Source organism: Gorilla gorilla, chromosome 7 (genome assembly GCF_029281585.2).
Source record: "Gorilla gorilla gorilla isolate KB3781 chromosome 7, NHGRI_mGorGor1-v2.1_pri, whole genome shotgun sequence".
Taxonomy (NCBI): domain Eukaryota; kingdom Metazoa; phylum Chordata; class Mammalia; order Primates; family Hominidae; genus Gorilla; species Gorilla gorilla.
The window spans coordinates 146,473,524-146,489,845 of NC_073231.2; the positions used below are offsets into that span (position 1 = coordinate 146,473,524).

A 16,322-nucleotide genomic window follows, 5' to 3' on the forward strand; every position below is an offset into this window, starting at 1 on the left:
TCTAAAAGGTTCAGAGGATAGTAACAAGTGTTGATGAGGACGCGGAGAAACTGAACCCTTCGTGAACCCCTGGCGGGAATGGAAATGGTGCAGCCACTGTACAACAGCTAAGCGGGTCCTCGAAAAGTTAAACACAGAGTGACCATCTCACCTAGCCCATGAGAAATGAACACACACGTTCACAGGAAAACTTGTACACAAATGCTCACAGCAGCACTATTTACAATAGCCAAAAGGTGGAAACAAGCCAAATCACAGATGAACTGGGACATATCCATACACTCGGATACTTGATGACAAAAAGAAATGAAACACTGATGCTGCCGTGTGAACCGTGAAGACATGCCGAGTGAAAGAAGGAGACACAAGACTTCACTGGCTGCGTGGCTTCATCTATAGAACGTACTCAGAACAGGTCAATCCAGTGAGACGGAACGCAGATGGGTAGTTCCCAGGGGCTGGGTGGGAGCGAATGGGGGTGACTACTTAATGCGCATGGGGTCTCCTCTTGGGGGAATAATGCACACGGGGTCTCCTCTTGGGGGAATGAAACGGTTTGGAAGTAGACAGCGATGATGGCTGCACCACACTGTGAATGCGCTACACGCCACTGAATTGTTCATCTTACAATGGTTCATCCGATGTCACTGCCACACGTCCCTCGGCACTCCAGCCTTGGCCTGTCTCCTGAGGGCACACAGGGAGGCAGTCAGCCTCCAGCAGCCAGTCAGCAGTCAGGCCCCCGGCTGGACACGGGTCACACCTGGACCTAGCAACACCCAGAAGGGCAGGGCTGGTGGGAGCGGAGGGTGCCGTCTTGCTGCGTGCCCCCTGATGTGGCCACGCTTCCCTCCCGTGCACACCTGTTACCTGTCTCCCTCAGTGCTACGGATGCGGCCCCATGGCCCCTCCCTCCATAATGGCCACCATCATCACCCCTGCCAGGCCACAGATGCCACCTCCCGTCCCAAACACAGCCCTGGGAGGCCACATGCCACCGAGCCACAAACCACAAGAAAAAGAGGCCCCAGGGCGGGATGGCTGTAGAACTTTTCAAAAGGGTAAGCGAGTTTCAACATGCAGATTTAACTCTTAAACAAAGAAATGACTAAAGGCAGTAAGCCTTTAGTGAGTTAAAGAAGACACATGGCGAACACTGCATAGACACAAGGGAACCAAGATGATCCCGGGGCAAGGAGGTCACAGTGGGTGATGGAGACAGGAGGACAGGAGAGCCCACCATAGGGCGAGATGCACGGGGAGCCAGGAAGGTGCAGGGCGAGTGCGATGGACCGTCCCCTCCTGGGTTTCTGGAACCAAGCTTGTCCATAACAGACACTCACACTGGCTTGCATGGGTGGCACCCACTGTCCTCAGGCCAGCTCCGAAGAGCCCCCACCCAGCAGGTCTCGACTGGGTCACCCGGCTCTGCCCCCTCTGGAGCCCTGCCTCACTCTGGGAGGCAGCCCACCTGGGCCAGCCTTGCCCCCTGCCTTCAAGCACACCCCAAACAGCCAAGCAGGGCGAGTCCCCATTTGTAGAAGTGCAGCCAGAACGTCCACACTGCACGCACCTCAGGGCACAGAGCCGGCGTGCATGGCAGTGAGCACCTCACCCTGGACAGGGATGGACAGTGGCAGAACAAACCCAAACTTGGAGAGCCTGCATCCAAACACCCCTCCAGCTCCGGCCACCAATCTGCAAGAAAGACACTCGGAACAGAGGGCATGCCGGGCTACACCCAGGAGATGCAGCTGCGGGAGACGGCAGCACTGAGCAGCCAGTGTCCCCAACTAACAGCAAGGCTGGGGGCTCAGGAGGAGGCTCTGGTCCTCGCATTCCGAGGCCACCAACTGTGAACATCCACACCAGTGAGCAACGGGCAACTCTGGCACCGTGTGCTCCCCGGCTGGGAGGAAGGGTTGGACTTCGGATGCCGGAAACTATGCAGGGCACGTAAGGAGCACAGAGGAAGACAGACACACACCCATGTCATGCGGTGACATCTTCTGAAACATCCGTCAACAAGACGATGCCACTGGGATCTGCAATGAGAAACGGGAAACAGGACGAGGCTCAAAGAGAAGCAGCATCAACCACAGACAGACCATGCTGGAGGCGGGGGATAGTGCATGGCACACACCCCCATCCCGCTCCTTCCAACGGCCCCCTTGCTCAGGAGCATGCCCTCCATTGGGACCATCCCAGCAGCCTCCTCCAGGAAGGCCTCCCTGCTTCCACCCCACCCTCTTGGTCTGTTTCTAACACAGTGGCCACAGGGATCCTTTTAAAGACTAAGTCAGCTGGCGGCCCTCCTCTGCTCAGTCCCTGCTGCACGTCCCTGGTATTGATCTCCCTGCCCTCAGCCTGCACCTGGGCCCTGGCTGCATCCCTCCTTTGCTGGAGTGCAGTGGCGCGATCTCAGCTCGCTCCAACCTCCACCTCCCGAGTAGCTGGGATTACAGGCGCCTGCCACCATGCCCAGCTAATTTTTGTATTTTTAGTAGAGACAGGTTTTCACCACGTTAGCCAGGCTGGCCTCAAACTCCTGACCTCAGGTGATCCGCCCGCCTTGGCCTCCCGAAGTGCTGGGATTCCAGGCGTGAGCCACTGACCCCTGTCCAGTCCTACTCTTTCTTGGTGGGCCTGTGCTGACCACCAGGCAACTCGCCCCTCCCCAGCCCCAGCCCCTGACCCTGCTCAACCATGGTCTTTCTTTCATCCCTCGTATCCAGGGGGTGCTTTACACCTGGCTCACTGGTGAGTCCTGTTTTGATGCTGCCCCCAAGCCCTCTCCTCAATCACACACCATGAACGGGCCTCACCCCCGGCCTGGCTCCTTCCAATGGCACATCCTTTGCAGAGCTTCCCAGAGGGAGTCCAACCAGAGTTCCCGCGGACTCTACCATGCGCATCCCCGACCAGATCCTGTGTTCACCTGCCAGTCCTGGAATGGCCAGGCTATGTCCACAGGGTCACCCTCAAATGTTTCAAAACATTCCAGGAGAATGCTCTGCACTCCTCAGGGGAGCTGCACAGAACAGGGACCACCCCCCCAAAAGCTTCCAGGGCCAACAGCGAAGTTAAGATGTGATGAGTGAGCGTCTCAGAACTGAGAATCCATCCACACCTAATGTGACCGTTCTTACAGTGAGGCACGTGCTTTAGCATCTGGCAAACTGCATACTTCACGGAGCAGCAGCACGCACAGGGACCAAGGTGCGCCCAGCAAGGCCCCCCTGCCCCAGTCACCAATAGGGCCACTCGAGCCACCACGGCAAAGCCATGGGCAGCACGTGGCCTTCTAGTTCCACCGGCTTCAGCTGGGTTCATGGCCTGGGGGGGCACAGCTGGCGCCCTTTCGGCGTCGCTCCTGTCTACGAGCGGGCAAGGAAGGTCCCCAAGAGCTGTCGGGGTCCGGCGGGCCTGGGTCTGTATGGAGGTGAGCTCTGAGCGACACAGGCCATCTTCTGTGTCCCTGGCCCGAGCCTCTCAAGGCCGCTGTGGACACCAGACAGATGAGTGTTATTTATCAGAGATAAGCCTTTTTAAATGTTTTCTTATCCCTCCCTGCTTGCAAAGTAAAGACCCAGAGGTCAACAAAGAGGATCAAAGGGAGGAGGAACGCCCGCCCTACTGCCAGGCAGAGTAACGCCCCCATCACGGCGGGAGTAACAGCCACCATCAGAGGGACCTTCTGAGGGCCCCGCATGTGGGACACAACTGCAGGTCGCCCGCATCATCTCCTCTGATCAAAGCACCACCACCATGAGGACGAGCTTTTCACTCTGTACGAAGAGGAGACTGAGGTTCGGAGAGGTGAGGTGAGACGCCCATCACGTGGCCAGGATTCCAGCGAGGTGGGCCTGACCTGAGCCTGCGCTCAGGGTGGTGTTATGCTGAGGCGGGCATCCTTCAACGTCACATGAGCCCCCAGCCACTCCCAAGAGCTCAGACACCTCCACACACAGATTTGTTCCAAGTCACCCCTCTCATCACTCTTGGCATCTTCCTTTGCTTTCTCTGCATTTTTTACCCGTGTTACTCTATTAATTCCTTTGTCCCTGCAAAAAAACATAAAACAAATGATGCCCCGGCTTGCCAGCTTGAGGGGCAGGGAGGCCGCCATCCCTCAGGGCCTCCCTGGGCTTCTCATTCCCACTGCTCAGCCTGCACACGAGCATGAGGCTGTGCTCAGACCAGAATGGTGTCCAGGTCTCTGAGCACACCAGGCGCCACACACACAGGACACTGATCATCCCATCAATCATAACTGGGACTCAGACACCCACCCCAAAGCAGGGGCTAAAGAACTCCCCATTTATATCCAGTGCCCGCCACCTTCCTCCCCTGCATAACCTCACTTAGAGCAAGACACCGGAGAAGCTTGGGAATGTGGGTCCCACGGGAGGATCCTTTCACTATCAAAGCCAAAAAGAAACAGGGCAAAGCACCCTCGAGTCCTCCGACCGTCGGAACAAGAGTGCTGATGCAAACTCCTCCAACAAGTCAACATGATGTTGGAAAGACAAACTCACAACAGTTGTATTATTTTACTCAATAAGGCAAACCTGACAAACATCTCAAATGGTTATGACCTATGAACTTCAGTTTTTGATCTTTTTATGTGCAGCTGCAAGATGAAAGTTTCTAGTGGCTGCCTTCTGGCAGCAGCGTACACTAACTCTCTAAGGACAAAACAGAGCTGAAACACTCAGAAATGACGTGGATAACGACAACATTGCCCTGAGTTACTGCCCCAGTAGGATTTTCCCAAGATGGATGTCAATTACAGTAAGAGATTCGGGTTAGGGGCCACCTGGGCTCCTGAGTCTGGCTGTTTCTAAGCCTTGCTGCAGTTGTGTTTGTTTTGGGATATAGGTCCTTAAAAACAGGTATTGGCCAATTTGCATTGCATTTACTGAAGCCCCGGTAATCACCTTCAGAAGTCCCCTTCCGTCTGGTAGTGGACTAGCTGTGTTCACAGCAACATGGAACCACAGGCGGCACCGCACACAAGCATGGCGGTCACTTGTCAGAGCTCCACGCTTCATCAGTAAAGGAGACCACCACAAAGTCCGCTGTGGGACACCCAACATGCGATCTCCCACAGATGCACCCCCCAGGGCTGCTGCCCCCACTGTCTCGGGGCTGTCCTCCAGGTTTCTGGCATGGGCTCCTCCCTCCCTCAATTCCACTCTCAGGAGGATGCTCCCTGGAGCTGCTCGAGGGCTTCTACCTCCTCTCCCCACCCTTATCCCAAAACCAGGGGGTCCCAAACCCGGCCTAATGGACAATCACCTGGGACATCTGTGAAATCAGCTTCCTAGGTCTTCAGGGCAGAGACCAGAAAAAGCTTTCAGGTAATTCTGTGATTCCTGCTCCCCCGGCCGCAGCGCCCACTGACTGAGCGCCAGCTGTGGGCAGGCCCCACCCCAGAGCTCGGCCCAGCCTGCCCTGACCCACTGCCTTCCTGGGGCTGCCAGATGCGCTGCCTCCTGAGCCACTTTTGCTTCCCCAGGGAACGAACACCCACGTGTGTGAGGCCCCAGGAATGAGGAGGACGGCAGCCCCACCAGGGAGCCAGGCACGTGGAGCTGCAGGCACGTGTGTGTGTGCGTGTGTGTGTGTTACATACCTGTGTGCGTGTGTGTACCTGCAGATATTTTTTATTCCCTGTGCATGTGCATAATATTCTGCAGTGTTAAGCAACACAGATGCTTCTAAGAAATGCTCAACTCCGTGCTGGGTGTAGTGGCTCACACCTGTAATCCCAGCACTTTGGGAGGCCAAGGCAGGAGGATTACTTGAGGCCAGGAGTGAGACCAGCCTGGGCAACATAGGGAGACCTCCATCTCTACAAAAAATAATCCCAGCTTCTTGGGAGGTGGAGGTGGGAGGATCTTTTGAACCCGTGAAGTCAGGGCTGCAGTGAGCCGTGACTATGCCACTGCACTCTAGCCTGGGCAACAGAGTGAGACCCCACCTCAAAATAATAATAGCAACAACAACAATAATAATAATAGGCCGGGCGCGGTGGCTCACACCTGTAATCCTAGCACTTTGGGGGGCTGAGCCACGTGGATCACCTGAGCTCAGGAGTTTGAGACCAGTCTGGGCAACATGGCAAAATCCCATCTCTACTAAAAATACAAAAAAAAATTTGGGTATATGGTGGCACATGCCTGTAGTCCCAGCTACTCAAGAGGCTGAGGCACAAGAATCACTTCAACCTGGGAGGCAGAGGTTGCAGTGGGTTGAGATTGTGCCACTGCCCTCCAGACTGGGCAACAGAGAGAGACTCTGTCTCAAAATAAATAAATAAATAAATAAATTTTTTTAAAGTTTAAAAACTAATAATAAACGCGCGACTCTGGGGGCCACGGACTTTTTTGACAGATCAAACAGGAAGAGAAACACTGCATGAAACAGTAGGGGCCAGGCTCTGCCAGCCAATGTGACCTCGGCCCCGGCTGTCACTGCAGGCCTCCAGCACCTTCTCTTCTGTCCTGGGTCACTGTATGAAGACTAAGGATTCGTGGGGAATGTGCTGCTTCCCTTCAGCGCAGGCACCCGTGCCCGGGGCCAGGTGGGAAGGCAGAAAAGTCACTGTATGGGGGAAGTAAGGTTGGAGAGGATGCTAGTCATCTAGGCCAAAGTCCCCACTTTACAGGTGAGAAAACTGAGACCACACGAGGAGATGCGGACGGGGCTGCAGTTCTGACCAGACTCCTGTCTGTCCATCTCGATGACAGTGAGAAGATGAAAAAGGAGGGGGCCGGGCGCAGTGGCTCACACTTGTAACCCCAGCACTTTGGGAGGCTGCGGCAGGTGGGTCACTTGAATCCAGGAGCTCCAAACCAGCCCGGGCAACACAGGGAAACCCCGTCTCTCCACAAACTTAGCTAGGCACGGTGGTCCACAGCTGCAGTCTACCTGGGAGGCTGCCCAAAAGGGCTGAGGTGGATCTCCTGAGCCCGGGGAGGTTGAGGCTGCAGTGAGCCATGACTGTGCCACTGCACTCCAGCCTGGGCCATGAGAGTGAGACCCTGTCAAAAAAAGAAAAGAAAAGAGGAGAGGGGAAGGGAAGGGGGGGGGGAAGAGGAGGGGAGGAGAGGGGAGGGGAGGGGAGGGGAGCGGAGGGGAGAGGAGAGGAGAGAGGTGGGGCTTCCAGTTCCTGATCCAACCCACACAGCCCGGTTCCTGGCAGACCCAGGGAGGCCTGGCCCACCTCCCACACCCTGCTTCTCCCAGCTCACAACGGGGACACGCGTCAGCACCCTTTGGAAAGAACTAGTGGCAACCTCAATGACACCACACTCACGCCCATCAGATTTTCTGAGGATTTCAGGAAGTGCAGTGCCATCAGGGGTGAACCAAGTTTAAAATGTTCCAGCCTGTTCATCTTTAAGCTACACACAAGCCCCAGATTTTAAAAACGCACTGAATCTGAGAGGCCGCCCGTCCACCCTGCTTTGCACGGACAGTTCTTGTGTCTGCCTTTCGTACCAGGGAAAGCTTACAGGTGCCCACTGCCCTGGAGGAAGCTCCCAGCACAGATGGTAAGTGTCTCCTCACCCTGAGTGCAGCTCTATGGAGACAGAAACTGGGAGGGCCTGGCGATTTGGTCACAACGTGTAAAGGACCAAGAACAAAGAGTGGTTTCAAGTTCCTAAACTTTTGGAGGAAAAAATTAGAATAGTGGCTACAGCGAACAAGTGCAGGCCCCTGACCGCAGCAGCAGGCTTGGGGCTCTCAATGTGTGGCGTGGGCCAGCAGATCCCCAGTGAGGAGGAGAGAGCAACCACAAGCAGCACAGAGCTGGCCACAAACGATAAGGGCAGAGGTATGTGAAGGAGGGAGCCATTCCCAACCCAACACTGGGGAGAAAAGAATCCCTCTTATTTGAAATAACTGTAAGAGATAAACTGCACAAGAGCCTCCAGTTATCTTCCGTATTTGCCATAGGTCATACAGTGTCGCTTCTGCTGAAAGAGGACCACAAAAAGGATTCTGCTGCAACTGAAAACTCAAGATGCAAAGGGACCTGCCCCAACACTCTGCTTAACAGCCTGGGCAACATATCAGGACTCCATCTCTAAAAAAGTAAAACACCTTCACTGGGCATGGTGGCACATGTCTGCAGTCTCAGCTACTAGGGAGGCTGAGGCGGGAGGGCAGCTTGTGCCCAGGAGTTTGAGGCCGCAGTGAGCCATGACTGTGTAACTGCACTCCAGCTTGGGCAACAGAGAACAACCCCAACCCTCAGAAACAAACAAAACAAAACAAAACAAAACAAAACACCACTTAAATGTGTCAGAATTAAAACCATGAGCAACTGGGTCTCCAAACAGCCCCCCTCAACAAAACGGAGACCAAAAAACAAAGATTTTGAGCAATGGGGCTCTTTCTAAAACCATTAAAGAAAAAACGGAGGGGGAGGGGAGGCACGAATGCTCTGAAGAAAAGAGACTTTAAAAGATGTAGGCCGGGCGTGGTGGCTCACGCCTATAATCCCAGCACTTTGGGAGGCCGAGGCAGGTAGATCACCTGAGGTTGGGAGTTTGAGACCAGCTTGGCCAACATGGTGAAACCCCATCTCTACCAAAAATACGAAAATTAGCCGGACATGGTGGCTTAGTCCTAGCTCCTCAGGAGGCTGAGGTAGGAGAATCGCTTGAACCTGGGAGGAGGAGGAGGTTGCAGTGCGCCAAGATGGTACCACTGCACTTCAGCCTGGGTGACAGAGCAAGACTCCGTCTCAAAAACAAAAAAAGAAAAAAAAAAAAGACGTAAATATAACAAGTCAAATGCAGGGAGAAGAGAGAGGGTGGGCTAGCTTTAGAGGCAGAAGGCAGAGACCCAAATGTGTGTGTGAACTTTGGTTAAAATTCAGGATCCAAAGCACCCAACTGGAAACACACTTCTGAGAATATGAGAGAAATTGATCACAGACTGTTAACTGTCATAACGGCACTGGGGTATGTTCAAAACGTCTCCATTGCTTTAGACACGCATATTTAAATATCGAGGTAAAATGACAGGTCTGCAATTCACTTTGGAAAATGTCCACAAACAAAAGGGGCATATTTGAAGCAAATGTGGAGAACCCTGATGACTGCTAAAGCTTCCTAATGGATCAATGGAGGGGTATTAAATGAGTCACTCTACTTTTGTGTCTTTTCAATTATTTCACAATATTAACTATTTTTAAAACTCAAATGTTACGTTTTGAAGATTCACAGTAACGATTCATGAAACAAAACCACATTTTATGAGACTGGACCATTACAGGAGAGCATTCACTGTACAACTCACAGAGAATAAGCCCAACTGGCATTGTGGAAACTTTTGACATGGAAACTAGAAGTTAAAAAATAATTCTGCTTCTTCAAATTGCACAGGGTTTAGGAGTTTGGAAGCGTTTACATCTTTTTTTCCTATGCACTTACTTAAATTATTCCCCACGGTTTATCAAAGACCCAAGGGGGACTCTGCACAAATACCCAGCCATGCTGCGATGGCCTCGGCCATGTCAACTGCCCCACGGGTAGAGAGTGATATCCTGCCATGGCAGATGGGCACCAGTATTGGGAGAAGTGGCCATACCTTCATGGGGACCACTGAGGGAAGGGGGAGAGGGGGCAGGAGGAGTTAAATGGCTCTATAAACCACAGTGAAGGTCAGCTCTTCTCAAAGTCACAATCCTATTTAGACAACTGTCAAGTCTTAGATGTCACAGAGGTTACTTTGTGGCAAATCTGCGAGGGGTGTAACACACGGGAGCTTGAAAGTGTAGCAAAACCATAAGAGACAATATCCTGGGGGCAGGCAATCACCAGACACAGATCAGGACCTTTAAATGGTTAAAAAACCAAAAAACTAATTTGTTCATCAGTGAAGGTTCAAGGTCATTGGAGAATCCACCCATCTTAAACAACTAACTCAGTTCAAAAAACGAAAAAATAGTAACATTTCTAACTTCAGATTCTAAATAGCATTCACATATGTAACAGCATTTGTTTGTGATTGGTATAATGTAGAGCTATTGTGAACTGTTTTTTAAATTAGTAAGTTGCCTAATAAGGGTGTTACAATTGGAAGTAGCAAAACTATTTGTAATTTTTCTTTTCTTTTTTTTTTTTTCTTGAGATGGAGTCTCCAAGTCTCACTCTGTCCCCAGGATGGAGTGCAGTGGCGCAATCTTGGCTCACTGCAACCTCTGCCTCAAGGGTTCAAGCGAATCTCCTGCCTCAGCCTCCCGAGTAGCTGGGACTACAGGCGTGCACCACCACGCCCAGCTAATTTTTGTATTTTTAGTAGAGACGGGGTTTCATGATGTTGGCCAGGATGGTCTCGATCTCTTGACCTCGTGATCCGCCCGCCTTGGCCTCCCAATGTAATTTTTCTGTAATTCAAATTGAATGTCTTATAATTCTAAATTAGAAAGTATAAGATTAAAAAGAGTCTCAATGAAGACTATTCCAAAAATTCCTTTTACACAAAATTAAAAGCCTTAATGTGTAGCATAAAATGGAACTGCACCACAGACTTATAATTACAGCACGTTTGTACAACCTGAAACTTGGGTTCATTCCCATCCTGCCATTAGCTATGAATTATCCTGCAGACACATTTATTCTTTCAACCACTGTCCTGTTCCAGAGGGTCCGCTCCCTACCAGGCCCACACCACAGCAACAATCTCCAAAAAGCAGCGAGTGACAGAAACGAGCCTGTGGATCATGAGGGCCAAGGTATGCTGAAAAATGAAATCGACAAGACAGCATCCCGGGGCAGTGCACACAGTACAGCAGTGAGCTGGGGTTGCTTCCTGAAGCCCCGCTGTCAATGACAAGTATGCGGGCAGGTGCTGGTCCAGTCCAGCCCTAACAGAGACTTCTTACTGTGGGTCTGGGTTATAGGGCTTCAAAGGGACTGCCCTGAGGAAGGCACCCAGAGAACCAGCTCGGAAGTCGGACCGATTGTCCTGATACTCACTCACTGCTGTGTGACCTTGGTGAAGTTCTCAACCTCTGTGAGCCTCGGCTGTCTGTCTTCACAAACACCACCAACCTCAGCAAGTGGAGTGAATTAAGTAACACGCAAAACACAACACAGAAAGCTTGACCTTCCTTAAAGCCTCTTCAGCTTTTCTGGGCCTCCAACTTTTAAAACTGATAACGTGAAAAAATGTAGTGCTGTCAGTCCCATAAGCTGGGTTCCTCTACAAAAAGGAGCTGGAAGGTCCCAACTCACAAGGGGATGCCCGGTCCTTTCCCAAGAGGGGCCCTGGCCACCCAGGGCCTCTAGAGGCCAGCATCTGCTCCAGGACTGTGGCCCCTCCCATGTGGAGGGGGAAAATCATTCTTCAAACTGCTGATGGCCCTCAGGGGTTGAAAAGTTGGTCAGACTCCGCCTTGTTGAAGCTTTCTAAATGACATCAGAAAAAAGACGCGACATTCGCAAGGCACAGAGCCAACAGCTCCAGCAGTGGGGGCCACCATCAACGGACCCAGGTGGGCCAGGGGGCCTTCCGGACCCCACAATTTGGGGCCGGTCTGCAGCAACGAGGGCAGCATCGGGAATGCGAGCCTCCTCGCCCGGCCGGGTAAACATAAGCCCCGAGCGCGGCGGGGCCTGCGCCGCCTGCGGCCCGGCTGGGGCCCAGCGGACAAAGGGGAGCAGGCGGTGCCCCGTCCCAGCGGCCAGGCCGGCCGAGAGAGCCAGGAGCCACGTGCCTGGTGGGAGCACGCCAAAAGCAGGAGAACACCTGACCGTTTTTTTGGCCCAGCAAGGAAACCGCCTTCTACTCTGCATTTAAAAAGAAAAACAATGCGCTACTGCTTTAAGTTTTTTAGAACTTTTCCAGAGAAAGGCCGACTAGCAACAAGGGGTGCTACAGGAATCCACCTCGCCTCACCTCTCCTAGGAAATTGTAAAAGGAATTAGCACTTGAATGGGGAGGCCGGCGTGTCTGGAATGAGAACGAGCCGCGCACGCAGTTTGAGGGTTCCGGGGAGCCGCGTCCTCCCCTTTCCAGGCGACAGTCCTAACTACAGGAATTGGCCAAAATTCAGCATTTCCAGACTTTCCTTGGGAAAAGGGGCCGAAGAAGTGCTGGCAACAAGAAGGACCACAACCGAGCGCGCCACAGACTCACCGCGGCTGGGGTCGGGACCGGCGCAGCCCCCTCCCCTCCCGGCCGTGCGCCCCGACCCGGCCTCCACCCGCTCAGGCGCTTAGGGTCAGGCCAGGCCGGGCTGCGGCGCCCCCATCCCCGCCCGGGCAGCGAGGCCGGGCCAAGCGGGGCGCTCCGGGCCTCGGGCCTACACGCGGCGGCCGCCTCGGCCCCGGCCCCAGCCCGCGGGCCCCGGGCGGGGGATGCGAGGACGCTGGGACGCGGGCCCGAGGCGCGGGAGGGGCCCAGGCCGCGCGGGGCGCCCCGACGACTCGCGGGGGCCGAGGAGGCCGGGGCTGCGCGTCCAACGCGGGGCCGAGAAAACGGCCGGCTCGGCCCCGCCGCCGCCGCTCCTCGAGCCCCCAAGCGCGGCCCCGGCTCGCCCGCCCCCGGCCCCCGCCGCCCCGACCCCGCGGCCCCCCGATCCCCGGCCCCTGCCGCCCGCGCCGGGCCCGCCAACCACGGGCAGGAGCGCGCGAACGGCCGGGCGGGCGCCCCGAGCGCGAGGACTCACCGGGGCCGGCTCCCGAGTACATGGTGGCGCCGCCGAGGGGCTCCGGGGCCGAGGGGCGGCCGCGCGCGCGCCACGGGCCCCGACGCCGCGAGCCGCGAGGGAGCCGCCGGCCGCACGATCCGCCCCGGCGCGGCCGCCTCGCCAAACAGGTTTACCCGACGCGGCCGGGGCGGCGGGCGGAGGCGGCGGCGGGAGCGGGAGCGGGAGGGGCGGGGGAGGAAGGAGGAGGGAGGGGGAGGGGAGGCGAGGCCGGCGGCGGGAGCGCGCTCGCGGGGGGAGCGGGGCTGGGCGCGCGGGCGGGGTCCGCGGCGGCGGCGGCGGCGGCGCCGGGTCTGGCGGGGCCTGGGGCGGGGACCCGGGGAGGGGCCTGGAGACCTCGCCGGGCGGTGGGAACCGCGGGCGGGAGCGGGGACGAGGGCCGAGGGCGGCGCGGCCCGTGTGGCGCGGGGGCGGGCGCGGCCCCGGGGACCCTTCACTGCCACCCAGAAAAGCGGCGTCTTCCCGACGGGGAGGAGCCGGGCCCCCAGGCTGTGCCACCGGAGCCGTGGGGGGGGGAGGCCACGCGCCCTCGCTTTCCCCGCCGCCCCCCGGTGGGGGTCGCAGAACCCTCCCACCCTCAGCCCCTCAGCCCCCAGCCTGGCTCTTTAAGTTACTACAGAAACACGGAGGTCGGGAAGCTCCCTCCCAGCCCGGAGCTTGAACTTGAACGCGGCCGGCCGCTCGCGCAGGACCACACCGCCACCTCCCGGCGCGGCCCCAGAACCCAGATAATCCGTTTAAAGCACTTAGAAAGTCTAAGAAGTTTTTAGTAAATTGTAGCTGGTATCAGGGATCCGATCAGCGGACACGCCCATTCCAGCAGTCAGGGGCCTGCTCGGACCGTCGTGCACCTCCGAGCGTTTCTGTCCGGTCCCTCTGGGTCCGTCTGTTTTTCGGAGGCTTTCCTGGAAAAGCCAGCCTGTGGCTACCTCCTTTCTCCCCTAAGTGATGGAGGATTAGAAGGCAGAGGGTGACCCACAATCTAAAGTGCCTGGTCGCCTTTTCCCAGATTTCCCGGAGCATTCCTTCACCCCGCGGCATCGGCTGTCTGCATATGGGTGCAAGGCCCTGTTCCGGGCGAAGAATAAACAGGAGTTCTGACTGACAGGAACTCCGCAGCCAGCAGGGTGGTCACTAGTTCTCTGCAGTCTCGGAGGACGGCCCTGAAGAAGGGCAGGAGAACCAGCACTTCCTCCGAAAACTCAAAAGGACATCAGTCTTCACCAAGTTGCTGATACAAAACGTGCTCCTGAAATGTGTAGTTATGAGCACCAGGAAACCTGGGTAGGAGTGTGCATGGCATTCTTCATCACCGCTTGGACTGCATGGCACTGAATACCCACGGAGAGCAGGATGGAGAAACAGTGTGCTTATATTCACAGGATGGAATCTAGCCATTCACAAAAATTCCAAAACAGGCAAAATTAAACTGCATTCTTTAGGGAAGCATCATTAAGTAGTAAATAACTGACAGAAGGGCAAGAAGGTGGTTACTCTAAGTGTCAGAATGGTGGATACAGCTGGGGGTGAGAGGGCTGTGACCACAGCAGGGCCCCTCGGGGATTTGGGGGTGCCAGGCCTGTTCCTTCCTGCAATGGTGCCCTTCATTTGGCAGCCATCCCTTAAACTGCACTTTTACTTTATATGCTTTTCTGTACCTTTACTATAGTATTTCACGGAAATTTTTAAATAATCATGAATGTTACCACTTTCCTATTTATGAACCATGCAACCTCGTCAATCTTCCCAGTTCGCAGATGCCCACCCTCTCTCTCTGCCCCTGTCTCCTTCACGTATCCACAAAACTCGTTTCGGCCCGAAATCCCTGAGGCCCGACTGCCCTGCTGTCAGCGACTGCACGCCTCAGCAAAGGCCCAGAAGGCTCTGTCATCACTGGCTGCCCTCAGCCCGCCTTCAGCTCCTTTAAATGCTGTGTTGGGGAACTTTGTTGCAAGGATTTCGTTCCAGAAGGCAAGATAATGTCTTTGAGGGCTTCATTGTGTCACTTCTCTTTGGATGGCGGACACCGTGGCCCTCTGCTGGCGGAGGGTTGCCATTGCTGCCTGCCCCATCTCCATCCCCAGGGCCTATGCAGTCACTGGGTTCGCCCTCTGGGGCACGGGGTTCCCTCTGCTGTTTTCCTAGATAAGCCCATTCTCTGCAGGTCTCCACCCTCCACACCTGTGTTCAGGAATTCAACCCGCTTCCTGCAGCCCCATCCCTACCCTCCTCCCAACCTGCTTTTCTTCTGGTGTCCCTCACTCAGCATGGCTAAGAGATCCACCACCCAACGGAGCTGAGAACTGCAGTCCCCTCTGCCTGTTACCTCTCCTGCCATTAGTGAACCTGCTTAACTCATCTGACTGTGCCTCTCGGTGCTTGCTGTGACATGTCTCCAGCCCTTGCTGCTCTGTCCCCCAGACCCACGTCCCACACCTGGATGGTGACTCAGCCGACTCTGGGTCTTCTGGACCCAGTGCTTCTCCCTGATACAATTCCTTCCTCTGTGTTTTAGGATCCTGATGCTTTGATAAGACCAGGGGCTCTAATCACAGCCAGGGACATTTGCAGCAGCCTGGCCTGCAGCTCTGCACACTGCTAAAGCACCAGCTCCCCATGAGAGAGAAAGAAGGGGTGAGGGGAAGTACAGAGAAAGCTCCTGAGGCCACAGGGCTGACAAAGCCCTCGGCTTTGGGGGCACTTTGTTTCTTCAAGACTAAAATGCGGGCAATGGAATAAATCATTTGTTCCTAAAACATGTTCTGCACATGATGAAAGCAGCTTTGGGAAGTCAAGTAAATTGGGAAGCACTGGATCAAACAATGATAAATAAGTTTATTGTCTGCAGGCTTTCTCAGAGCCTGTAGCAAGGTGAGAAGAATCATGCTTCTACAAAGAGGAAGGAGGGCATGAGACAGTATGCAACTTGTCCCAAACCCATTTAGCCACAGAACCCTTTTTTCACGAGGTACCTCAAGGTTCCATGGAGCATAATTTAGGAAACATGGAGGTAGAGGTCTTCTATGATCCCTTCCAGCTCTAATAGTCTAGATTCTTTGAGTAATATATACTTTGAGACAGGATCACCAAAGTGAAAGTGTAGTGGCGAAAACACAGCTCATTGCAGCCTTGACTTCCCAGGCTCAAGTGGTCCTCCCACCTCAGCCTCCTGAGTAGCTGGGACCACAGGCGCATGCCACCATGCCTGGCTAATTTTTAAAAACTTTTGTAGAGACAGGTCTCACTGTGTTGCTCAGGTTGGTCTTGAACTGCTTGGCCCAAGTGATCCTCCCACCTTGGCCCCCTCAAAGTGCTGGGATTACAGGCATGAGCCACTACACCTGACCTTATTTTTTTTGTTTTTGTATTTTTGTAGACAGGGTCTCACTCTATTGCCCATGCTGGAGTGCAGTGGTGCAATCATAGCTCACTGCAGCCTCCTGGACCTCCTGGACTCAAATAATCCTCCTACCTCAGCCTCCCAAGTTACTAGGACTATAAGAATATCCCACCAGGCTCAGCTAATCTTTGTAGAGATGATGTTTCACCATATTGTCCAGGCTGGTTTCAAATTCCTGGGCTCAAGTGA

General features: G+C 54.7%; 1 protein-coding gene across 4 annotated transcripts in view; it reads right to left on the minus strand.

Annotated features, from left to right (window-relative positions):
* AGO2 (argonaute RISC catalytic component 2) overlaps positions 1-16,322 on the minus strand; it is a 129,114-nt gene that overhangs the window by 105,337 nt on the left and 7,455 nt on the right. The window contains exon 1 of one of the 4 annotated variants that reach the window (XM_055349571.2): positions 12,695-12,885. The exons of 1 other annotated variant lie outside the window; for it this stretch is intronic. Coding sequence is in view for 1 of the 3 variants with exons in the window: in XM_031013788.3 (XP_030869648.1) it covers positions 12,695-12,716 (22 nt within the window). In the remaining 2 variants the exon portion in view is untranslated. Of the gene's footprint in view, positions 1-12,694; positions 12,886-16,322 lie in introns of those variants that run through there. 2 more of the 4 variants (XM_031013788.3, XM_063709543.1) reach the window with 2 other exon arrangements.